The 24,549-nt window shown below is 38.0% G+C and overlaps 2 protein-coding genes across 5 annotated transcripts in view; both read left to right on the top strand.

Moving 5' to 3' along the window:
• Positions 1-24,549, top strand: part of TMOD1 (tropomodulin 1) — a 121,682-nt gene that overhangs the window by 49,337 nt on the left and 47,796 nt on the right. Inside the window, exons 2-5 of one of the 3 annotated variants that reach the window (XM_044000256.1) lie at positions 439-586; positions 1,288-1,361; positions 2,307-2,463; positions 23,622-23,778. In XM_044000256.1, the coding sequence (XP_043856191.1) occupies positions 2,344-2,463; positions 23,622-23,778 (277 nt within the window). In that variant the 5' untranslated portion in view covers positions 439-586; positions 1,288-1,361; positions 2,307-2,343. The remainder of the gene's footprint in view (positions 1-438; positions 587-1,287; positions 1,362-2,306; positions 2,464-23,621; positions 23,779-24,549) is intronic. The other 2 variants (XM_044001017.1, XM_043999518.1) reach the window with 2 other exon arrangements.
• LOC122753956 (60S ribosomal protein L10-like) lies at positions 17,126-17,716 on the top strand. Of its 2 annotated transcripts, XM_044003105.1 has the most exons (2): positions 17,126-17,234; positions 17,316-17,716. In XM_044003105.1, the coding sequence occupies exons 1-2, from the start codon at positions 17,126-17,128 to the stop codon at positions 17,714-17,716; spliced, it is 510 nt and encodes a 169-aa protein (XP_043859040.1). The 2 variants fall into 2 exon arrangements, with proteins under 2 accessions (XP_043859040.1, XP_043858201.1); XM_044002266.1 differs by having other exon boundaries at positions 17,126-17,716.

Here is a 24,549-nt window from a genome sequence, read left to right as displayed (position 1 = left end):
GCTTCTCTTCCTCAATACTGTAGCTCTATTTTTTTCTGACTGCCCCATATTAGCAAGTCTCTTTTTTCACAATTTATTTTTATTTTGAATGTTAAAAAACAATAAGGAGGATGGATATTTCCATATGTATAGAACAGAGATTATTGTACAAAGAACTGCAGCTGTCTATTGTGCGTTAATATGTATAATAATTTATTTTTGCATTAATATGTATTAATAATACAATTATACATTGCTTGTTTTTCTTATAAAGCACGTAGTAAGTTCAGCCTGTAACTTTCAGAGATGCCTTGCTTCTTTGTACTTTCTGGCAAAAGTCTCTTTTTAAAGAATTCTTTTGGTGAACACCTCCTTTCTGACAGCTTGATACATTGTTCTTCCTCTCCCCTCCCCTCCCTTCCCTTCTCTTTCTGTCTCTCTTTTCTCTCTTTTCTTCAGTTCCTTTTCCTCCTTCCCTGCCTCCCCCCTGTCTCATTTGCAGCTAGGAGACAGGACCTCATGTCCAGTAATCAAACCCAACACAGGGCCCGGTGAAAAGGTTCCAATCTAGAATGTCATTGGATCCATTTTCTTCAAGAACATTTAAGTATTTGTATTTTCAAATTTTTGTTTAAGAAATGTATCCCCTGGAGTCAGCTAAGTGGTACAGTGGTTAAAGCACCAGCCCCAGATTCAGGAGGACCTGAGTTCAAATCCAGCCTCAGACACTTGACACTTACTAGCTGTGTGACCCTGGGCAAGTCACTTAATCCTCATTGCCCTACCCCCCCAAAATGTCAAGAAATGTATCCCCTGCACAAAGGAATGCATGTAGCTAGGTGGTACAGTGGATAGAGTAGTGGGCTTAGAATCAGGAGGACCTGATTTTAAATCCTACCTCAGATATTTAGCCAGGTGTGTGTTACTATGGGCAGCTTAAGTCATATAACTTCCCCTGCCTCAGTTTTTTCACATGTAAAGTAAAAGGTTTAAACTACATGCTCTAAAGTCCCTTCTAATTCTAAATCTCTATTCCTATTATTGTTTGCCAAATCCTTACCCTCTTTCAGTTTCTGTACATATCAACTCATACATAATAGACATTTAGTGTTTGTTGAACTAAAATATTTTTTAATTTAAAATTATTTTAAATAAATTATTTTAAAATTTTAAATAAAATAAAATTTTAATCTAATTAAATAACATTTTAGAGGTAGTTTTATATATTTTATCTATTTGCAGGTTTAGTGAACTATAAATTTTCTCACAAATCTGTGGGTTTGTTAAGAGCCTTTTTCCTTTCTCTAGCAAAGGTCTTATTTCTTCGATTGAGATTAACTACACTGAAGAATCCTATAGCCTCTCTTCCCTTCCCCTCTAAGGTTACTTTCTATTTATTTTGCATGTGTCTTTATTTATTTATGTATCTTTGTTTATATATGCATGTATGTATATATATATATGTATGTATGTATGTATCTTTCCCCTCATTAGAATGTGAGCTCTTTGAGGGCAGGCACATTTTTGTCTTTATATCCCTAGTGCATGTAAAATGTCTTGCACATAGTAAGCATTTAATAAATACTTATGGACTGATTTACTGACCTACTGATTGACAGATCAAAGATCCTGAGAAAGAATGGTTGTTAAGGGGAATTGCTTGTTTAAATCAATTGCTAGAGGAGTAGAGTGTCAGACCTGGAGATAGAAAGACTCATCTTCATGCATTCAAATCCAGCCTCAGACATTTACTTTCTGAGTGACCCTGGGCAAGTCACCAAACTCTGTTGGCCTCAGTCTCCTCATCTATAAAATGAGCTGGAGAAGGAAATGGCAAATCACACCAGTATCTTTACCAAGAAAACCCCAAATGGGGTCACAGAGTCAAACTTGACTGAACAGCAACAACATAAGTAATCATTTATAAACAATTGATAGTTATAAACTTTATCTAGTCATTATAGCAAATTCCCTAAGAAATAAATTTCACAACACCACTAATTCTAGTCACAGCATATAACTGAAATTAATAAAATTACATCAATCTTAACTGTGATGAGGTATTACTTATCATTGTACTTGTAAAAATATGTACAAATGCTACATAATGAACGCAAACATTTTCAGTTCTAAAAGAAAAACAGGATAAGTCAAAAGAACCATTATCTCTTATTTGTCTTTTTAAAACTTGTATCCACCTGACTTGTGAAATATAAGCTCTCTGAAGGCAAGAGCTGTTTGCTTTTTGGTTTTGTATCCTTGGGTGCTTTGCATGTGATTAATAAATGCTTGTTGAATTGACTTGAATCATTGTCTTTTTATTATAGGTTGTAATTCAGTGCAGACCACAAGAAAGGTTACAAAATGTCATACAGACGAGAACTAGAAAAATACCGGGATCTGGATGAAGATAAAATCCTAGGAGCGCTAACAGAAGATGAGCTCAGGACCCTAGAAAATGAATTGGAAGAACTAGACCCTGATGTGAGTAATCTATTAATAGATTAGTTTTGTGGTGTTTAAAAAAGTTTTTTTTTTTAACAAAACTGTCAGATCTAAGTAACTAATTTGTTGTCTAAGAATGAAAAGAGTTCATCTGTATTTTCCAGAAGCTAAAGCTTTGCTTTCATCAATGAAAATTTCAGTTTTCTGTAAATTTCAAAGATTTTGCCTGTCATTGTTTTTCTTTTCACTATTTAATCAGTTAGCAGTGAACATAGAGAAGAATTTTATTTGCCTATGTAGCATTACTATCATCACCTTTTAGGTTTATGTTTAATCTTTTGGAGATTCTGTGAACTTTTAATTAAGAATGATTAGCTAGGGGGCAGCTAGATGGTGCAGTGGATAGAGCACTGGCCCTGGAGTCAGGAGTACCTGAGGTCAAATCCGGCCTCAGACACTTAATACTTACTAGCTGTGTGACCCTGGGCAAGTCACTTAACCCCAATTGCCTCACTTAAAAAAAAAAAAAAAGAATGATTGGCTTTATAGATATAACTAGGTGGGGTGATTAGGGCTTTGTGCAGACTACTGAAGTTTAAGGGGGTAGCTAGGTGGAGATAGAGTGCCAGATCTGGTGTCATGAAGATTCATCCTGAGTTCAAATCTGGTCTCAGATACTTCCTAGCAGTGTGATCCTGGGCAAATCACTTAACCCTATTTGCCTCAGTTTTCTCATTTGTAAAATGAGCTGGAGAAGGAAATGGCAAACCATTCCAGTATCTCTGCTGAGAAAACTCCAAATGGGGTCATGAAGAGTTGGACATGAGTGAAAATGACTGAAGAACAACATTAAAATTTAAAATAAGCAAAAAATATTATATATTGAATTTGGAAATGATACTTATACATGTTAAGAGGACATAAACTCCTTCAATTGCTTAGAAACAGTTGAGCCTAGCCTCCTGTTAGAAATAATAATTCATCAAAACACATTAAAATTTCAAGTTAGAGGATCTGAGAGGATGAAATGATTTTTTTTCTGGAAGGGAACTTAGGAATCATCTAATTTAACCTCTTTGTATTACAGATGAGGAAACAAAGACCCAGAAAAGTTAAGAGATTTGCCCAATGTGCAGCAGGAATGTGCTAGTAAATGTTTAACAACTGGCTGGGGGTGGTGGTGGTGGTGGTACAGGGAATGTAGGACACTTTAAAATTTAATCTGCATTATTGACATCTCCATCACTTTCTTAAGTCTAGAAATCAATAAAAAAATTTACAAGCCCTGATTTTGATCATTTGTTGATTTGTGAGGTGTAAATGCTCATGCTGAAAATTTAACAATCCACTCTCATGAACTTGTTTGAGCTGGCTCCAGCACAGTCTGGTTTTCCATGGCATGTGATCATGGGGAGTCAGACACAACTGAAGTGACTCAAAACCAAACAAGTGTATGTGGATTATGTTTGTCATGCTTCTCTTTAATGTCTTTTTTCCTTAACGTTGACATGTAGACTTAGGGAATATTTGTGATGGTCCAGGAATGAATGATTGCACCCTGAGAGAGAGCATAGTAGTGTATACATGTGTATATATATACACCTTATATATATATATGCATACATGTATGTACACATATACATGCATGCATATACACACATACATGAAAATGTGGAAAAGATAGATCCAAATTGGAAAAAGGGCGAGGCAGTCAAACAAACAAGCCAACAAAATCCCCCAGCAACACTGAACTGGTCATCAGAAGACCTCACTTCTAATTCCAGCTAAAGTATAAATTCATTGGTTCATTTTAGGCAAATAACTCACTTCATCACTCTGAACATCGGTTTCCCATCTGTTAAGTGAGTGGTTGAATCAGATTACTGCTAAAGCCCTACCTAGTATTATATTCTATTTTTCAATGTAGAATAAATCATTCCAGGATCAAAATAACAACTGTGATGGAATTGACAATGTTTAAGAATAGGGGAAAATCTAAGAAATGCAATCTATGAGTACTCTGAGACCTCTCTCTGAACTCCTCTTCAGGAGAGAGGCAAGGGGTAAGATAATGTTTTCAACAGAGAGGGATGGAAGAACTGGCCTTGAGAAAATCAGGACAAGACTTCTCAAAGGTGCATTTCTAGCTTTTACCCTTGAAACAGGAAGCACCAATATCAACATTTGGTCCAAGTGAAGTTTCCCCATTTAAGTAGGACAAAGAAAATGTTGGATAATTGGGGACACCATAAGCAGCTCAGTACTAGAGAAAAGGGGTTGGATCTGGGGACTGTTGGGAATGTGACTTTTCTCTTCTGGGAACCAGCAAAGGGCTCCAGAAAAGGGAATGTGAACCATTTTAAAATCTTTGGTGAGGGAAGAGTTGGGCTTGCCTCTCTACCTGAAGCAGTCCTGGATACCAAGGGCATACACTATGCTCCTCCCAAGGCGAATTGTAGCCATGAGGATATGAGGCTTATTGAAAAGCAACGGAATACAGGAGACATGTAATTATAAGCCTTGGTTTTGAAAACTGTGTGTCAACTGTTTGAGTATCATTTGTTGTGTGGGATAGCCATGGATGAAGACCATGAGCAGGCAGTCAGATACCTTGGGAGAAGCAGATAACGAGCTTGGGTGATTCTTTACGAGTAATAAAGAATCACTTATTTGAAGCCATGATATCAAAAGGGGGAAATGAGAGAACTATAATGTGTTTACTTTTTTGTTTCAAAACTGACATTCCAATTGTTCTTGGTCAATAAAAACTCAAGGGAAAGTTGAGAATTTGAGGTGGGAAGAAAAGCTTATTTGCTTCATAGCTAATCCGGAAGAATAGCCTTCTCACTAAATTCTTCTCTTTTATCAGTTTGCAAAATGATATAGGAGCTTATCTAGTCCAACCCGGCTCATTTTACAAAAGTAGAAGGAAACTGAGGCCAAGAGGATGAGTAATTGGCCCAGGTTCCGCATTGCCCAGTTGGCGTGACTGGCAGAACAAGTAGTAAGTAGTAATAAAATCTCCAGGCTAGGCTTCTTTCTACAACCCAACTGCAGTAATGGTTACTATACCTGTAGAGAGCCACCAGTAAGGAGGAAGCTCTAGGCTGTACCTAAGCATCACTGATCTCATTTCCTTTATATAAAACATCCTCATTGGAAATGAGGGAAAATGTTACATTAGTCAGTCTAACAGTTAGTCAACAAACATTTAGTAGGAGTTTACTATGAGCCAGGTACATGGTAAGGCAGCTAGTTGGCTTAGTGGATAGAGTGCTGGGCCCAGGCCCAGTCAGAAAAATCTGAGTTCAAATTTGGCATCAGACACTTACTAGCTGTGTGACCCTGGGCAAGTCACTTAACCTTTGTTTGCTTTAATCCATTGCATAAGGAAATGGAAAATCACTCCAGTATCTTTGCCAAGAAAACCCCAAGGACAGCATGGGGTCATGAAGAATCAGATGCAATTAAATGACTGAACAACAAAATGTACCAGGCACTGTGCTAAGTTTTGGGAATACAAATAAGATAATCTTTACCGTTGAGGAGTATGTATTCTAACTGGGAAAGAAAACACAGAAAAGGGGAGTTGAAAAGAAGAGGAGAAAGAAATAGGAGGAAGAATCCATAAGGGTAAATGGTGGTTAAGTACCAAGAATGAGGGATGGCTGGTCTGGGACCTTCCCCAAAATGAAGCTTCCAAGAAGAACTCACTGGAGAATGAGGAGAAGGGTTCACACAAGAGTGAAATGAGGAATCAGATAAGATATGGTAGCTCTGAGAAGTTGATACCTAAAACATAATACTGTCTTGACAATAGTAAAGACAAATGCATACATTGTGACCAAGCAGGCAGAAATAATTTTGATCTTAAGTACTGAAGTAACCTTAAAATGGCAGTTTGTGAAATCTCACCCTCTCTTATTTATCTTTCTGAATGAATAGCAAATGAAGGATTAGAAAAAAAGGTATCCATGACATTGGCAAAAGAATATTTAATTCTTAATACAAGGAATTCATAATTGATTCCTTTTGTATATTGGGCTTTTTTGGGGGGAGGTATCAGATCTCTGATTTCATCAGAGTAGCTAGGTAGTACAGTGGATAGAGCACCAGGCCTGGAGTCAGAGTCATCTTCCTGAGTTCAAGTCTGGCCTCAGACACTTAGTAGCTGTGTGACCTTGAGCAAGTCACTTTTCCCCATTTACCTCAGTTTCCTAATCTATAAAATGAGCTGGAGAAGGAAATGGCAAACCACTCCAGTATCTTTGCCAAGAAAACCCCAAATGGGGTCACAAAGAGTCAGACACAACTGAAAAACAACATTGTCATAAGGAACTCCTAATGAAGAAATTCCCTCTACCAGTATAGATTGGTACCTGCTCTACAACTTATAATCTTTTTTTTTTTTTTAGTGAGGCAATTGGGGTTAAGTGACTTGCCCAGGGTCACACAGCTAGTAAGTGTGTGTTAAGTGTCTGAGGCCAGATTTGAACTCAGGTCCTCCTGAATCCAGGGCTGGTGCTCTATCCACTGCGCCACTTAGCTGCCCCACAACTTATAATCTTAGAGCAGGGATTTTAAACCTTAGGTCCATGGATTTCTGAGGAGTTCATGGATAGATTTCAGAGAATCCATGAACTTGGAGGGTAAAATAATTATATCTTTATTTTCACTAACCTCCAACTGAAATTCAGCATTTGATGATGATGATAGGTAGGTAGCAATTATACATACCTACTATGTGCTCGGCGCTGTAATAAATATTTTAAAAATATTACCTAATTTGATCCTCACAACAACCCTGAGAGGTAGATGATATTATTATCTTCATTTTACAACTGACAAAGCTGAGGCAAACAGAGGTTTAAATGACTTGAACAGGGTCACACAGCTAGTAAGTGTCTGAGGTCACATTTGAACTCAGGTCTTGCAGATTCCAGGCTTGGCACTCTATCCACTGTGCCACCTAGCTGCTCTCTAAAGCATAATACCACATATTAATTTTCTTAAGCTAGGACTTTGTGGCTGGGACTCTGGGTATTGTGTTTATCTAAAAGTTAAGAGTTGCTGACCTCTGGGATCAATTCTAACCCTTACAGCTGAAATTCCTTTTTTCAAGTCTACTTAGAAAATAAAATACTAGATCGCCCTTTTGCTACATATGACTAATAGCAGTCTTGGAATGTGTTTTATTTCTGTTATGCACAAGTTTCTCTTATGTAAAAGTATGCTGATTACAAAGTATCTAATGCTTAGCAAGGGCCTGACTCATATTGAACATGTAATAAATGCTTATTGTCTGGATAGCTATTATATGATAAATATAGTACTAGTATATTTTTAAATTTTATTTTATTTTTAAATGAAGATTTATCTTCTTTTCTGCTTCCCTCTCTCACCCCCTCTCATTAAGAGAGCCAGAAAAGTGAATCCCCTTTTCAAAATATATATGTTGTTGTTGAGTCTTTCTTCAATTGTATCTGACTCTTCATGACCCCTTTTGGGGTTTTCTTGGAAAAGATACTGGAGTGATTTTCCCTTTCCTTCTCTATCTCATTTTATGGATGAGAAACTGAGGCAAACAGTTGAGTAACTTGCTCAGGGTCACACAGCAAGTTGTATCTGAAACCAGATTTGAACTTGGGTCTTCCTGAATCTAGGCCTGACACTCTAGCCACTGTGCCTCCTAGCTGCCCCCTCCCCAGTATATATAGTCAAGCAAAATAAATGTCTGCATTTTCTATGTGCAGGAAGAAAATGTCTCTAACCATAAACTCTCCATCCTACAGTAATCTACCAGAAAGGGGGCAGTAATTTGTGGTTTGTCATTATGTTCCCAAGTCTTTCAAGGTCTTCATATTTACAATATTGTTGTTATTATGTAAACTGGTCCCCTGGCTCTGCTCTTTTCACTCTGCATCAGTTCATACAAATATTTCCAGATTTTTTTGAATTCATCACTTTCATCATTTCTTGCATCACAATAATAATCCATCACATTCGTATATTGTAATTTTTTCAAGCACTGCCCAATTGATGGGTACACCCTTTGTTTCTAATTCTTTGCTGCCACAAAAAGAGGTTCTATAATTTTTGTATGAGTCCTTTTCTCTCTTTCTTTGATTTCTTTGGGGGTATATATACTCTTTGGGGTGCTTGAGGTTACCCAGCTATTACATATCAAACTAACAGAATGCCAAGGCTTTTTTCTTGCTTTGGGCACCTGAAAAAAAATGAAATATGTATTTACGTTCTTGAGTGGGGAAGACTGTGTAACCGAGATGTTGACTGGCACTGTCATATCTCGTTCTCTCTAAATGTTTACATCATGCATTTCTGACATCTTGGTTCATTTCAGAAGGACTTCCAGCTCTTACAAAAGTGATCTAGGAAAGAAAAAAAAACTATCATGTGAGATCATTTTGGAGGAAAATAACACAGGGAGTCCCAAATTTATGAGTGGACTGTGTTCCAAAATTTTGTTTTCCAGTTATTTGTTTGGAACTCGATGCATTTTCCAATACAAATAATGTTATGAATTGGGCAGCTAGGTGGCACTATAGTGGATAAAGTGCTGAGCCCAGAGTCAGCAAGACTCATCTTCCTGAATTCAAATCTGGCCTCAGACACTTACTACCCTGGACAAGTGTCTCTGTTTGCCTCAGTTTTCTCATCTGTAAAATGGTGATGATAATAGCATTTGACTCCCAGGATTGCTGTCAGGTTCAATTGTAAAGCACTTAGCACAGTTCCCAGCACATAGTAGGTGTCTTTCATTTGTACTTTATATGTCAACTTTACAACTTAACAACTTTTCACATATATCATTTTACTTGATCTTCACTGTAACTATGAGGGGTGGGCCAGATTAGTATCACTATTCCCATTTGATAGATGAGAAACTCAGGCCCAGAAGGATAAAGTGATTTTCCTGACGTCACTCAGGTAGCAAGTAACAAAACTGGCATTCAAACAAAGGTCCTCTCACTCAAAATCTATTAAAGTGTAGAGCTGGGATTCAAACTCAGTAATTAGAACTTTAACTGTAGTGTTTTTTTCTAGATTACATCTGGAGCCACTCTCAAGTTTTTTCTGGTTTTCCTGCAGAAGCTATGAAGAAGAAAAAAACTTGAAGCAATTCTTAAAAAGCTTGTTTTATTCCTCAAAATAATAATTGAATACACTGGCCTTCCTGTGTAATGTTTGCCCAAGAATGTACACTTCATATATTATTTCCATTATGATGTAAAACATGAAAATAAAGGAAATATGATAGCAATTTTCCACTCTTTCATAAATTTAGAGCTAAAAGAGACCATAGATATCGTCTCATCTGACCCGGCTCATTTTATAGATGAGGACGCTGAGGCCAAGGGCAAGGGTCACAGAGGGAATGAGTGGCCAAGACAGGATTAGAACCCAGGTTCCATAGTTCCAAGTTCATCACTCATTCTATTATCTCACAATTTAAAAGCAAAGTACTGTCTCACAAAACACACAGAAGCAAAAGTTCAAGGAGAGTAAATAGTTGAAATGGAAAGAAATAAATATCTTATCTAAAAATAGGCATGTATCCTTAGAAATACTGTGAGAATGTAAGTGGAGAAGAACAAGCACCCCCGTGACCAAAGGTCACAAGGAAAAAATCACTAACTAGTTAAAGGAAGGCCACAGTCAAATCCCTAAATCAAGATGTCAAGGGATGTCACACATTTTTTGAAGAAAAGCTTTCTATAAACTCAGTAACAAATCCATGCTTCACACGTTCTGATGGAATGTTTTCAGGGACCTAAAGTAGGATTATTTGGTCACTTAATAGATTCATGATTTTTTTTTTATCAGTGATTGTACCACTCCCTCCACTGAGAAAGCATAGTTCGAGGATGGTTTCATGTATTACCAACATCATCCCCTCCCCGACAAAAAATTAATAGTCCTGGGGCCAACCTTCTGGTCTTTGAATTGAAGTACTTAATAAATGCATGTTGACAGCCTGCCTGATCTACTGACTGGTGATGAAGCTTTTAGCTAGAGCCCACTGCCAACACCCCTGTTTGGGGGAATTTGTGCCACAGAATTCAAGAGTCACCTTCCTGCCACATTGAGAAATCATGCCAGGACATTATTGGCAGCAGCAGGGTTAAAAAACAGAAAATAATAATATTTAATATAGAAAGCATTCCCAGATGGGAGCAAAATGAGACATATGTCTTTTGGACATGGTTTGACTATGTCTATGTGTTACAAATATTTTGGTTTTTTCTTTGTCCCCCCCCCCCCCACTGCTGGTAGAGGAGTAAGAGCATGAGAAAATAGTTTTTTATTCATTGAAAAACTTTTTTAAAAAGCATCCCCAAAATGTATCATTTTTGTCCCTGTGAAAGTGCTGCTTTGATACTGTGGCATTCCTGATTGTGTCCTGACTGACCCTGCAACTGATAGTCACTTAAAGCCTCAAGGGCTTGAGTTTCTCCATGTAATTAGATGGGGCAGTGATAGATGGTGGAAAAGTCCAGCCATAAAAACTGATGTTTCACCAACTAATCTTGTGGTGACTATGGTCCACAAATTGATGAAGCAAACAAAGGTTAAGTGACTTGTCTAGGGTCACACAGCTAGTATGTGTCTAAGGCTAGATTTGAACTCAGATCTTCTTGACTCCAGGCTCAATGTTCTATCCACTGTACCACCGAGATGCCTCAAAAACTTCTCAAATAGCACTGGCCCTGGAGTCAGGAGGACCTGAATTCAAATGCGGCATCAGACACTTGACACTTACTAGCCATGTGACCCTGGGCAAGTTACTTAACCCCAATAGCCTCACCAAAACCCAAAACAAAACAAAACAAAAAACCCCACAACTTCTCAGATAGGTGAGATAAATTAATTCCTAAGGGTACCTATGGCACTGAAAATAGTAACACCAGGGAAAATGCTCATAAATAGGAAAAGTTAAGATTGGGGGGGGGAGGGAAGGAAGGAGATGATAATGGGAACAATCTTCTGAAGTAGATGGGAGGGGATGGGTTTAAGAGAACATACTGAAGAATTGTCCTTTACAAAGAAAAGGGCCAGCTCTTTTGCCAACCCTAGATAAAAAGAATAGTAGAGCATGATGGTCAATAGGAGAAATGGAAAGGAAGGAAAGAGCATTTATACTAGTACCTAACTATATACAAGGAACCATGCTAAGTGTTTTCACAAATATTATCTCATTTGATCCTTAAAGTAACTCTGGGAAGTAGATTCTATAATGATACCCATTTTATAGTTGAGGAAACTGAGGCAAACAGAGGTTAAGTGACTTGCCCAAGGTCACAGTAAATGTACTTGGGTCTTCTTGACTCTAGGCCCATTGCTCTATGCACTGTTACATAAAGAATCATAGATATAGAACTGGAAGGGACCCAGAGGTCATTTAATCCAACCCCCTCATTTTATAAATGAAGAAAATGCAGTCATTGGGAATTAGTTAACTTGTCCAAGGTTGCATAGCTAGCGACAGAGCTGAAAAGAAAGCCCATACCAAGACATGTGACTTCTGTGGAGATCTACACGATCCAAGCAGGAGGAGCAGATTATAATGAGAGCAACCAACCCTTTATAGCATCTCTAGTTCCCTTTCAGTGAAGCTGATAACAAGGTATCCTTAGGACACCTTGGAGTCCCTAGGAATGTTATCTCTAGGGTAAAAAAAAAAGCGAAACACTCTTCTACAATGATGAAAGAGGAACTCTGGGAACGCTTTCCATATTAAATTATTTTATTGGAGGTGAATGTAAAGGTTTTGAAAATATTTTTCTTTCAAAGAAAGAGAAAAAGGACCTACATATACAAAAATATTTATAGCGGTCCTTTTTCTTAGTGGCAAAATACTGGAAACTAAGACAGTGCCAACCCATTGGGGAATAGCTAAACAAACTAAGGTATATGAATGGAATGGAATATTATTGTGCCATAAGAAAGGGCAAAATATCAGTTTCAAAGGATCAGGGACAGACTATGAACAAAGTGAAGTGAAAACAAGAAAAACAATTTATACAATGACAGACAACAACATTATAAGGAAAAACAACCTTGAAAGACTTTAAAACTCTGATCAGTGCAATAATAAACCATGAGTCCAGAAGCCTGAAGATTAAATACACCACTCCCTACTAGAGAAGTGATGAACTTGAAATGCAGAAACACACATATTCAGGAGCAGCCAATGTAGGAATTTGTTTTGCCCACCTGTGCATGTTTATGATGAGGGCTTTATCTTTCATTGTTTTTTGTTTTGCTGCTGTTTAATAGAAAGGCAGGAGGAGGAACAGATTATAAAAATGTAAAAATACATTTTAAAATTTTTAAGTGAAAAAATTTTTAAAGAGAAAAAAAGAAAATATTTCTCTTCACTTTCCCTACCATTCCTCTTTTAAGATCACAGTGAATTTAAATATGCTGCTTACCTCAAATGATGTTCTGATGGGAATTTATTTTCCCCCATCCTGGTGCCCTGTTTGAGTGACATAATCTTTGACTTACTCTGGATCAACTACTTGATTAGCCTTGTATTTTTTTTTAATTAAAAAAATTAAAATTTTATTTTTTTATTTTTAAAAATTTCCTCTATTTTAAATAGGGAATATCAGTATAATTGCTGTTTCTTTCTAATGTTCTTTTCCTTCTTTTCTCCCCTAGAGAGATTTAGTACCTTGCTTCCTCTGTTAGAAGTAAAATGATCTTTCCTTCCTCATCAGTCAGTCACAGGTCTCATGACAACTTTGAAAACTATGCCAAACATAATACTGGTTAACCCATCAGAACACTGGAGCATCTTGTTGGCTGTGGCAAGTGAAAAAGTAATGATTTGTTTTTAAAGTTTATAAGTCTTGTGAACAGAGGACGAAGTTATCATTTCTGGTGACCATGAAAAGCTTTAAAAAAAAAAAACAAACCTGAGTCTTGGTACCTTGGCATAATAATAATGCTTTGTCATCACTTTCAGAAATAGGGTCCTGTGTATAAAGGTTCTATAGTGTTTAAAAGGCAATTTAAAGGCAGGAGTGATGGTGCACACATGTAATCATGGCTACTGGAGGAGGCTGAGACAAGTGGATAGCTTGAGTTCTGGAGCTCTGGACTATAGTAGAGCTAAAGCTGATTTCATGAACACACAAAGTGTGGCACCAATGTTATAAGGCCGAGAAAGGCTGACTAAGGAGGAATGAACTAGATTGGGTCATAAATGGAGGGAATTAAAGTTCCTTTGCCAATCAGCAGTAGCATGGGCCTATGAGTGACTGCTGAATTTGCAGACTAGGAGAGAGGAGAGAAGGGAAGGAAAAGAAGGAATTTGAACGATGTAATAGCATTAATTTTCTATTTATATTTTTCTTTATCTAGGGATCAGCTGCTTGTTTTTATCAATAAATTCCCTACCTGAAAACAAAAACACCCACAACTCCCCCCCTCCCCCCCCCCCCGCCAAAAAAAAAAAAGCCAGGGGCAGCTAGGTGGCGCAGTGGATAGAGCATCGGCTCTGGATTCAGGAGGACCTGAGTTCAAATATGACCTCAGACGCTTGACACTTACTAGCTGTGTGGCTCTGGGCAAGTCACTTAACCCTCATTGCCCCCCCCCCACAAAAAAAATCCCTACCTGGAGCTCAGTGTATTTATTCACTGGCTTTATTAAGCAATATTTTCTTGTATAAAATGTGGAAAACCTGGGGCAGCTAGATGGCGCAGTGGATAGAGCACTGGCCTTGGAGTCAGGAGTACCTGAGTTCAAATCCGGCCTCAGATACTTAACACTTACTAGCTGTGTGACCCTGGGCAAGTCACTTAACCCCAATTGCCTCACTAAAAAAAAATGTGGAAAACCTTATTCTAATAACCTAGAAAAAGCCCCTCTTCACTCAAACCTGCAGTCATTTCCATAGTAGAAATATAAAAGGAATGAAGGAATTATAAAAACAGTATAGTAGCAATCAACCCCACAAAAATCAGGTACTCTCTCACCATGTGATATTCTTTCAGATCTCCCTGAGAAGAAGGATATTGTAATTTATATGATGTAATCTAATCACATTGCTGCCTGGGTGAAATTGAATATCAACCAACTTCTACCACTCAGTTTTATAGGGCATAAACTCTGAAGCCTAATTATCACCTCTTAAATGCCAGATGAGTTAACTATTTCTGGGTAACCTGGTATTTTTTCTGCACTTACTGTCCTTTTTGTAGTCTCTGGACTGGACCTCTAGATGACATATCCTTTAGAGGATAGACCACTCAGTTTTGAACCCCCCCATCCTAGGGCCATGATGGGTAAGAGCCCAATAGCCAGTCCCAGACCTGACCATCCTTCATCTTGGCAATCTTCTTATCATCTGCCCTTCTGCTACCTTTCTCCCATCCCCACCCAACTACCTCTTGCTCTGGAAATCGTAATTAAATCAATACTATCATAGCTTTTGGAGAAGATCTATTAATTGACCTATGGCTCCATTCATCATCCTAATGAATTCCTAGTATGAAATACACTTCCTTGGCCAGCACTATCTTTTGTCTCTCCATTAGAAATAAGTTCCTTGAGGGCAGGAACTGTTTTGCTTTTGTATTTGTATTTCCAGGACTTAGTTCTGTGCCTGACACATGGTAAATATTTAATAAATGTCTTTTCATTCATTTATTCCTAATGAAAGGTGCCAGAAAAATGTAGATTAGGCAAATATTATTCACAAAAGAGAAGAAATTGGATTCTGCAAACTACAAAGTAGTGAATTCAATGTGGATTCCTGGCAAAATTCTAAAATGGATAATGAAGAATGTGTGAACACTTAAGTACACTCAAGATGGACTTACTAAGAGCAAGTCATGTCAGATTAAACTCATTTCTTTTTTTGACAGGATTACAAAACTGCTATATTGAGGGAATCCTGTAAGCATAGTATAGCTGAATTCAAGCAAGGCATTTGGCCAACTCATGGGTTGGTTTTTTGGGGGCAAGATGGCCACATATGGACTGCTTGCTAGTGAGCTAGATTTGAAACTGGTTGAATGTTCCTAACATTGTTCTGAACACAGAAATAACCTATTAAATATCTCTTGAATTGAGCTTAATTGAATGGGACTGTTAAATGAATTTTAACTATTTAGCCTGGAAAAGAAAACACTTGGGAGAAACATGATAGCAATCATCAAATATTTGAAGAACTGATATGTGGATTAAACTGCTTGGGATCTGAAGGGAAAGCAATGACTCATGGGTGAAAAGTATGGAAAGAAGACATGAATCAACATAAGTAAGAACCTCACAACAATTAAAGTGATCCCCAAATGCAATGAGGTACTTTGAGAGGTACCAAGTTCCCTACACTAAAGATACTCAAACTTTTGGGGGCAAAAATAAAAATCAGCATCAAATTAAGAGAATAAAACCAAGAAGACAGGGAATGCAATAGGGAAATGGCTCCAACTAGACCTAGTCGAATATGCTATTTATACCAAAAAAGAAATGAGACATGCATAAGAAAATAAACTTTGACATGGATTATCAAGTAATTGCCACAAAGAAGAGTCCAAAAGGACCTAGAAACTGCCTTGGCTAGCAAGCTCTTGAAGAAATATGGAAGGAAAGGGAAACACCAACTTGGACTACAAATGTTGGTCAGAAGGAGGGGATATATTTAAGACAGGAAAAGCCTGCCACAAATGAGTCTGAGTCCTGAGTCTAATGGGTCTCAGACCAAAAGAAAAAGAAAAAGAAAAAGAAAAAACTAGAGGGGGAAAGCACTTACCACTTCAGAGATTAAGAAATCCTTTGCACAGGGGAGGATGCCTGAGCTGGGCTTTGTAGAAAGCTGAGGCAGAAATGAGAGGGAAGGCATAGCATGTGGGGGATGTCCTTGCCAAAGGGGCAGAAACAGGAGATGAAATGTCATTGTGGAGAGGAAGTTTCAAGTTCTGTTCTGTGAGGAAAAGTGCTATAAAGTAAGAGTAGAAAGGGTTAAATCATAAGGTTTTAAATAGCAGATAGAGGAGTTAGGGTTTATCTTCTCTTTGTCCATATTGTATGCCCCTGGTCAGGTCAGAGGCTGTATCATTTTTGTCTTTGTATTCCTAGCACCTACCACTGTGCTTGGAACATATAAGATGTTTAATAAATGCCTATAGAATTAAGACCTTTAATTCAATTTTATTTAATTCTATTCAACAAACACTTATAAAGTATCTGCTTATAGCTAAACACTATAATATGTGCTGGGGATACAAAGGTTAAGGCAGTTCTTTCCCTCAAGAAGTTTACATTCTACTGAAGACATTTCAAATATTGCCAAGGTAGAATTGATAAGACTTGGATTGGATGAGTAGGTGAAAGAAAAGATTTAAGGATTATTTTTAAGAGCTTTGAACCTCTGAAGTCAGGAGGAATGTCAAATTCTTGAATGCTAGTCTTTTTTGGTAATATGTAGGACCCTGGTCATGTCATTTAACCTCTGTTTGCCTCAGTTTCCCCATTTATAAAATGAGAATAATAAGAGCACCTATCTCCCAGGGCTGTTATGAGAATCAAATGAGATAACTGTAAAGTACATAGCACAGTGCCTGGCACATAGGAAGTGCTATACAAACATTAGTTATTATTATTAACAATAATAACTTAGTCCCTTTCCCTGCAGCGAGACCCAGTCCCTGCTGGTGCTGGCACCATGGGCCATCATCCTGCTTGCTGTTATAGGTACTGTAAAAATAAGCCATACCCACAGTCCCGTTTCTGCAGGGGAGTACCTGATGCCAAGATCGGAATCTTCGATCTTGGTAGAAAGAAAGCCAAAGTGGATGAATTTCCACTGTGTGGCCATATGGTGTCAGATGAATATGAGCTGCTGTCATCAGAAGCCCTGGGGGCCGTTTGGATCTGTGCCAACAAGTACATGGTGAAGAGTTGTGGCAAGGATGGTTTTCATATCCATGTGTGCCTGCATCCTTTTCATGTCATCTGCATCAATAAGATGTTATCATGTGCTGGGGCTGAAAGGCTCCAGACTGGCATGCAGGGCACATTTGGGAAGCCCCAGGGCACTGTAGCCCATGTACACATTGGCCAAGTTATCATGTCAATTCAAACCAAGGTCCAGAATAAAGAACATGTGACTGAAGCTTTGCAGAGAGCCAAGTTCAAGTTCCCTGGCCACCAGAAGATCCACATCTCCAAGAAGTGGGGTTTCACCAAGTTCAATGCTGATCAGTTCGAGGATATGATAGCTGAGGAGCATCTCATTCCTGGGTTGTGGGGTTAAGTACAACCCTGGCCGGGGCCCCTTGGGCAAGTGGTGAGCACTTCTACTCGTGAGAAGTGTTGTGCTGTGGCATCGACTTTTCACAGGCTTATGCCTAAATAAACTAGATAACTACTAAAAAAAAAAGATTAATAACTTAGATCCACCATGTACTTTTTCTTTTTTTTTTTTTGATTGCCTGAAATTTTGATTGGGAGGTGGTGGATCATGATGTTCTATAATCTACATGTTGATATAAATATTCAGATAATCAACAGTTAGTTGCTGGATTTATAAATCATTGTTAAAAGTACCATGGAAATTCACAGAATGGAAGCTCATTGTAGGCTAAAGTGATTGGACAGGGTATCACAAACCAGATGAACTTAAATTGGGCTTTGAAGGTTACATACATTTTGGTTAGGTGAAGGAGAGATTCTAAAATCATGAGCTGGATAGGAATGGGCCTGACAGGCAGGATAACTGGGCATCTTTATTTAGTGTTGGTGAAGACACTGGGGATAATAGTCCATGTCTTTCCAGGAGATTAAAGGCCATTTTTGACAGGTGGTATAATGGGCAGAGTGCCCAATTTGGAACCAGGAAGACCTGAATTCAAAATCCTTACCAGATCTGTGGCCCTGGGCAGATCATTTGACATCTTTAAATTTCAATTTCCTCATCTGTAAAATGAAGATAGTAATAGCAATATCTCCTACCTCAAAGGATTGTTGGGAGGATTAATGAGATTAACACATATAAATTCTTTCCTGAAGCACTATGTAAATGCTTATTATTATTATTATTATTATTATTATTAGACTTCACACATTCTTCCAGGGATACTTACATTCTCTTTCATAATTTTTAAAAAATGCTTCTTCATTTCCCATCAGTGTTAGCCTTGTAAACCTAGAGGCCTTGTATAATTTATAATAGACCATCCTGGAAGGTGGCAGCCAATAAATCACACGAGTTTCCCCTTAAAAATAGGGGTGTTTATTTAGCACAAAGGACTGGAATGTGCATAGATTACTTTGGGAAAATTTAGTTCAAAAACAAATAAGCCAATCTACCAGATTGGGGGATGGCGTGATACAACATGGAGCATGAGGTATTTGATTTTAATGAAATCCTAGTAATCCATTCACTAATGTAATTCTATCCATTTCAAAAGAAACATGCAATAGAAAATAGAGGTTTTAAGAGAGTTATACTTTTTTACAGTTATAGTACCTTGGAAAGGGTTAGCACCAAAGGCCTTAGTTGCAGAAAGCCATGGAAATAAATAATCATATAATATAGAGAGTCGGTGCTGAGAAGGTTCCTAACCTCTTTGAGGAAAAGGATTGTTTTCATTCTTTGTATTGGTAACCCCAGAATCAAAGACAGTACACAGCATGGAGGAGGAGGAGGAGGAAGAGGAAGAGACGGTCAAGAAATATTTGTTGCTTGATCCCTAGAGATCCAGAGAGAGACAGAAAGAAAGAGAGCCAGTCAGTCAATAAATATTTCTTGACACTGTGGATTGGGGATAGTTCCCTACCCCCAAAAATAATAATGATAATAACAAAAAGGCAAAAGATAGCCCTTGCTTTCAAGGAGCTCACAACATAATGGAGAAGACAATATGTAAATGATAATGTATAAACCAGCAATATGTAGGATAAATTACAAATAATCAATATGGGAAAGGCGCTAGAATTAAGGGAGATTGAGAATGGCTTCCTGTAGAAGGTGAGATTTTAGTTGAATCTTGAAGGAAGCCATTCATTGAAGGTAGAGATGAAGAGGGAGAGTATTCTAGGTATAGGATACAGCCAATGAAAATGCACAGAATCAGGAGATAGGGTTTCAGTGTTACTGAATTGTAGAGTGTGATGTAGGATTAAAGTATGATAAAACTGGAAAGGTGCAAGGGTGGGGAGGAGCAAATTATGAAAGAGGCTTCCAAAGAAAGCAATAGGTCTATTCCTAATCACTAGTTTTATACCTATTACTCTTTCCACTGTCTTCTGGACCAAAGCACTTTGAGCTCAGAAATAAAAAAGTCTCACCTTCTATCGTTTTGTGATATGACTGTAGGGAAAGCAGAGGTAAGAGAAAATGCCCCTCCACCCCCACCCCCACCCCTTTGCTGCCACTTTTCTCACCGTGGTCCACATTTCTTGAGAGGTCAGCTTATTCTTTTCCTTGATTTCTGTCATCTCTTTATGACTGGGGGTGAATTTGTAATTCTCCCACATTTCATTCTTCCTTCATTCAAATCTATGCCCATCAGGGATTTAGGGGTGGACTGCCACTTAAAGGAATAAGGTCCAGTGGAAACCAAGAAATCCTGCTTAACTCTAATGGAAAACAGTTTCTCTAGTCCAGTCAAATCATGTCAACAAAGTATTTATTAAACATTTTATTTTGTTCCAGACCATTGCTAAGTCACATGACTCCAGGACCTTTTTCTAACATTTTTATTCTGGTTTTGTCACCTCACTAAGGAGCTAGAATGCAAGGAGATAACACACTTAATTTGTAACTGGACTACATCTTAAAGGGAGAAGACAAGGTTAGAAATTGATTGTTATTAGTGGTGTATTCCCTTTGTTGTTTTTCAGTTGTTTCAGTCGGGTCTGACTCTTTGTGGCCCCATGAGGGGTTTTCTTGGCAAAGATACTGGAGTAGCTTGCCATTTCCTTCTCCAGCTCATTTTACAGATGAGGGAACTGAGGCAAACAGGGTGAAGTGAATTGCCCAGGGTCACCCAGCTAGTAAGCGTGTGAAGCCAGATTTGAACTCAGGTCTTCCTAACTCCATGTCTGGCACTCTATCCATTGTGCCACCTAGTTGCCCCCACATGCTCCTACTTCAGATGAATTCCACAAATAAAAATAAAACCCTAGGTTTTCCTTTGGGGTAGAAATGGGGGAAAATGGAAAATTTGTAAAGTAATTTAAAAAATTTAATAATAATAATAATAATATCTTACATTGATGTAGTGTATTTTAAGGTCTACAAAGCATATTCATTCAACAATCTTGGGTGGTATCATACAATTATTGGCCCCATTTTTACAAATAAGCAAATGGAGGCTCAGCATGGTAAAGAGACTTGCTCAAGGTAACACAACTATCAAGTGCTAGAACCAGGACTCAAACAGGAGTTTTCTGACTTTCAGCTCACTTGAAATTTTTTCTACTATATCATCTCTAAAACTGCTTAGTTAAAGAGATATTGAGTATCTTTTTTCCTTAAATAAGTGAAAATTTGGAAATCTGATCACAGTGTTTGATATATGTCATTGAAAAGCATCAATGGGGGCAGCTAGGTGGCGCAGTGGATAAAGCACCAGCCGTGGATTCAGGGGGACCTGAGTTCAAATCCAGTCTCAGACACTTGACACTTACTAGCTGTGTGACCCTGGGCAAGTCACTTAACCCTCATTGCCCCAGAAAAAAAAAGAAAAGAAAAGAAAAGCATCAGTGACTGAAATCCTTCATGACACAATATCTAGTATCAGAGAATTCATGTGGATCCCTGAGTATTTAAAATATATACACAAATCATGCATATGTAAACAAATAAATATATATGTATGCATAAATATATATGTGTGCATAAATCTACACACATACACGTGTGTATGCATACACATTTACATAAACGCATACATTACACACACACACACATGCATACACACATACATATAAAATAAAGGCCCTTCACCATCCTGGTGATAGTCTTCTAGATGTGGAGGCTCTGCTGGAGTCTTACTTCCAAGTCAACAGCAAGCCACTAAACTCTAGCACAGTAGCCACTAGACTGAGGCCAGAGGGACAGATGACATTAGCCAGTCCTTGTTCTTTACTTGTCCTCAAGGCAACAATGAAAGATCATTCTTAGGAACTCTTGAATAGAGAAAAGGAAACAGACCTCAGGCAGTCAGAAATCTGAAGTCTAGGAAACTCAGGCCACCAGACAGGTGCATACTGATTACCATGGGCTTCTCATGCAAGTAGTAATTTTCTGTTAAGGGGTGGGTGGGGAATGAAGCTGGAAGGGCAAGAGCCCCCCCCCCTTACTATATACTTCATAGTGGATGTCCAAGGGAGAGAGGTTTTGTTTTTATAAATCAGTGGATGGAAAATGTCCTCCAACAAGAGTCTGCCCCACCCTTAACTCTGAGTCACCAATCTTGGAAGCAGCCATAGTCAATGGGAACCAATTAAAGTAGTACCTTTTGTACCTTAGTAAAGGGCTAAGACCCACTTACCACAAAGATCACTGTGCTGTAATCTTACATTGATTGGGAGTACCCATCAAATTAATTGATCAAAAGTTTCTCCCACTTCCACAAGTGAAAGTTTTTGTCTAATGCTTCCCATTCAAACTCTAGATTATCAACTGATCACATAACAATAAGAGAAAACTTAAAAATAGCCTGGTTTGGGTAACAATAGCAACAGTGTCTCATCACATGCTCTAAGTGAGACCTGAATGTAAATTAATTTATCTTACACTTAGAGAATTTCTTGGCACTCATCCAAAATCATTCTAGGCTTGACTTTTGTGTCTGCTTGTTATTCCCCTCAGAAATCTCTCCAACTCCAAGATTTCTTTTGAACCCATAGTTTAAACCCATTTACAGATCATATCAAAGTTATATGGAATAGGAAATAAATGCCTCATAAGATGTTTATCATTTACTAGTCTGTAGCTATTTATCATGAGTATAGGTTCTATTTTGCTTAGAGTGAATACTCCAATAAGCTTTTTTATTTTAGTCAAACATCTTCAGCCATTTGCAGTTTTGAAGTATAGACCTGGCAATAAAACATTAATTAACCATATATTGCTTTCATCATTTCTGAGTTCTGTGATGATCACTTGGAAATGGTTCTCTGAGCTGCTCCTTCCTTTGTTTTCCCAGCCACTGCCATGATCCAGGCCTTCATTACTTTATGCTTGGATTGCTCAAACTAACGGTCTGTTTGACTCCAGTTTATTTTGGTATTCCTCCATGCAATACACAGCTGCTGAGATAATTGTCCCTAAAATACCAATTTAATCAATCAGTTAACATCTACTAGCAGTGTGTCTAGCAGTATGCTTGATACTGTATAAAATCCCAACCCCTCATTTTGTCTTCAAAGCTCTCCAACTACCACCCCACCCTACCATTTACTTTAATACCATTTTCATTTCCCTTTAATCTCTTACACTTTAGTCAAAACAATCTGCTGGCTGTCCCCTATACATGACTTATACTTTTTCATGCTTTTGTCTGTTTTCTTCCTCCCAGTCTCTCCAACATTCTATCCTACACGTTCTTCAAAACCTAATTCAAAGTTCATCTTCCTAGCATGTACTATACTATACTGATATGTTGAATTGTAAATAGATTTAAACATTTATATATTTTTAACTAGATGGCACATTTCTTTAGGGTAAGGGTCATTTCTGTCATTTCTTCTCATTTCCCCCCTAATAGCTCATAATACAGTACTCAGTGCATTGGGCAATCAATAAATATTATTGATTCATTGACAGCACCAACTGACTCTTTTGCATTAGATGTATTTTTCTAAATTTTTTTCTAAAATTCTAGTTTTCATTGATGAAATCATCTATATTAAGATGAGTTTCCTGAAAAAATATAACTTTTTAGCTGTTAATCATTCTCTCCTCTCCTTCCCTCTCTTCTTCCTATCCTTTCTCTCCCCTTCTCACCCTTCCACTCCTCTCTTTCCTCTCCACCCTCTCTGTTTCTTCTCTCCTCCCTTTCTTCTCCTTCTCCTCTTCTCCCTCTGCTCTCCTTATTCTCCCTCTTTGTTTTTCCTTTCCCTCTCTCTTTTCTGCCCTTCCTCACCCTTTCACTTTCCTCTTCCCTTCATTCTCTCTCTCCCTCCCTCTCCCTTTTTCTTTCATTTAGAATGCACTATTGCCTGCAGGACTGAGACAGAAGGATCAGACCACAAAACCACCTACAGGTCCATTTAAAAGAGATGACCTTCTGGATCACTTGGAAAAGCAAGCTAAAGAATTTAAGGACCGAGAAGATCTGGTCCCCTACACAGGAGAAAAAAGAGGTATCATCAAATATTTCTCCAACTAGGTCATAGGTCCTAGAATTATCTTAATTGAATTCATAAGATAATTCTAGGACCTATGTTTTGTCATCTCTTTTCAACATTTTGCTGTGAGGTATGATTTTTATGCTGTAAAAGATGTTCTAAAGGCATAGGCTATGTTACTACCTGACAGAACAACATACTGATGATAACCAATGTTTATAGGAAGCTTTCAAACACAAAGCAGTTTTCATACACGATCTCATTTGGTCCTTATGATGACCCTGTAAGGTAGGTACTACTCATATTATTATCCCCATTTTTACAGGTAAGGAAGGTAAGACTAGTTTGTGGTCATGCAGTTAATAAGTAGGAAAGTCAGAATCTGAATCCAGTTCTTCCTGAATTAGTATAATACAGTGAAAGAACTCTGGCTCTAGGATGAGAATTCAGTGATCTGAGTTCAAGTCCTGCCATTGATACATTAATTGTATGTCCCATGGCAAGTAATTTAAGTTCTCTGGGTTTCATTTTCCTCACCTGTAAAATGAGGGTATTGAACTGGATGACCTTTGAGGTCATTTCTAGTTCTAGATGTGTGCTCCACCACCATGCCATGTTGCTTCTCTGTTGATGTAACCCTACATGTTACAACAATGGGACAACATTGGTTTTGTTGTATGGGCTTGAACATTGTAAAAGGGAAATTTGTCCTACTTGGTACACATCCTCATCAGACATTTATTGATCATAGCTCACATTCTTTATATTCCTTGACAGATGATGGCT

This window comes from Dromiciops gliroides, chromosome 1 (genome assembly GCF_019393635.1).
Source record: "Dromiciops gliroides isolate mDroGli1 chromosome 1, mDroGli1.pri, whole genome shotgun sequence".
Classification (NCBI taxonomy): Eukaryota; Metazoa; Chordata; class Mammalia; order Microbiotheria; family Microbiotheriidae; genus Dromiciops; species Dromiciops gliroides.
This window is presented reverse-complemented; position numbering and strand designations above follow the sequence as displayed.

What these genes read in the sequence shown, in the direction of transcription:
- LOC122753956 (XM_044002266.1), top strand. Translation starts at nt 17,126, where the DNA reads ATGGGCCATCATCCTGCTTGCTGTTATAGGTACTGTAAAAATAAGCCA.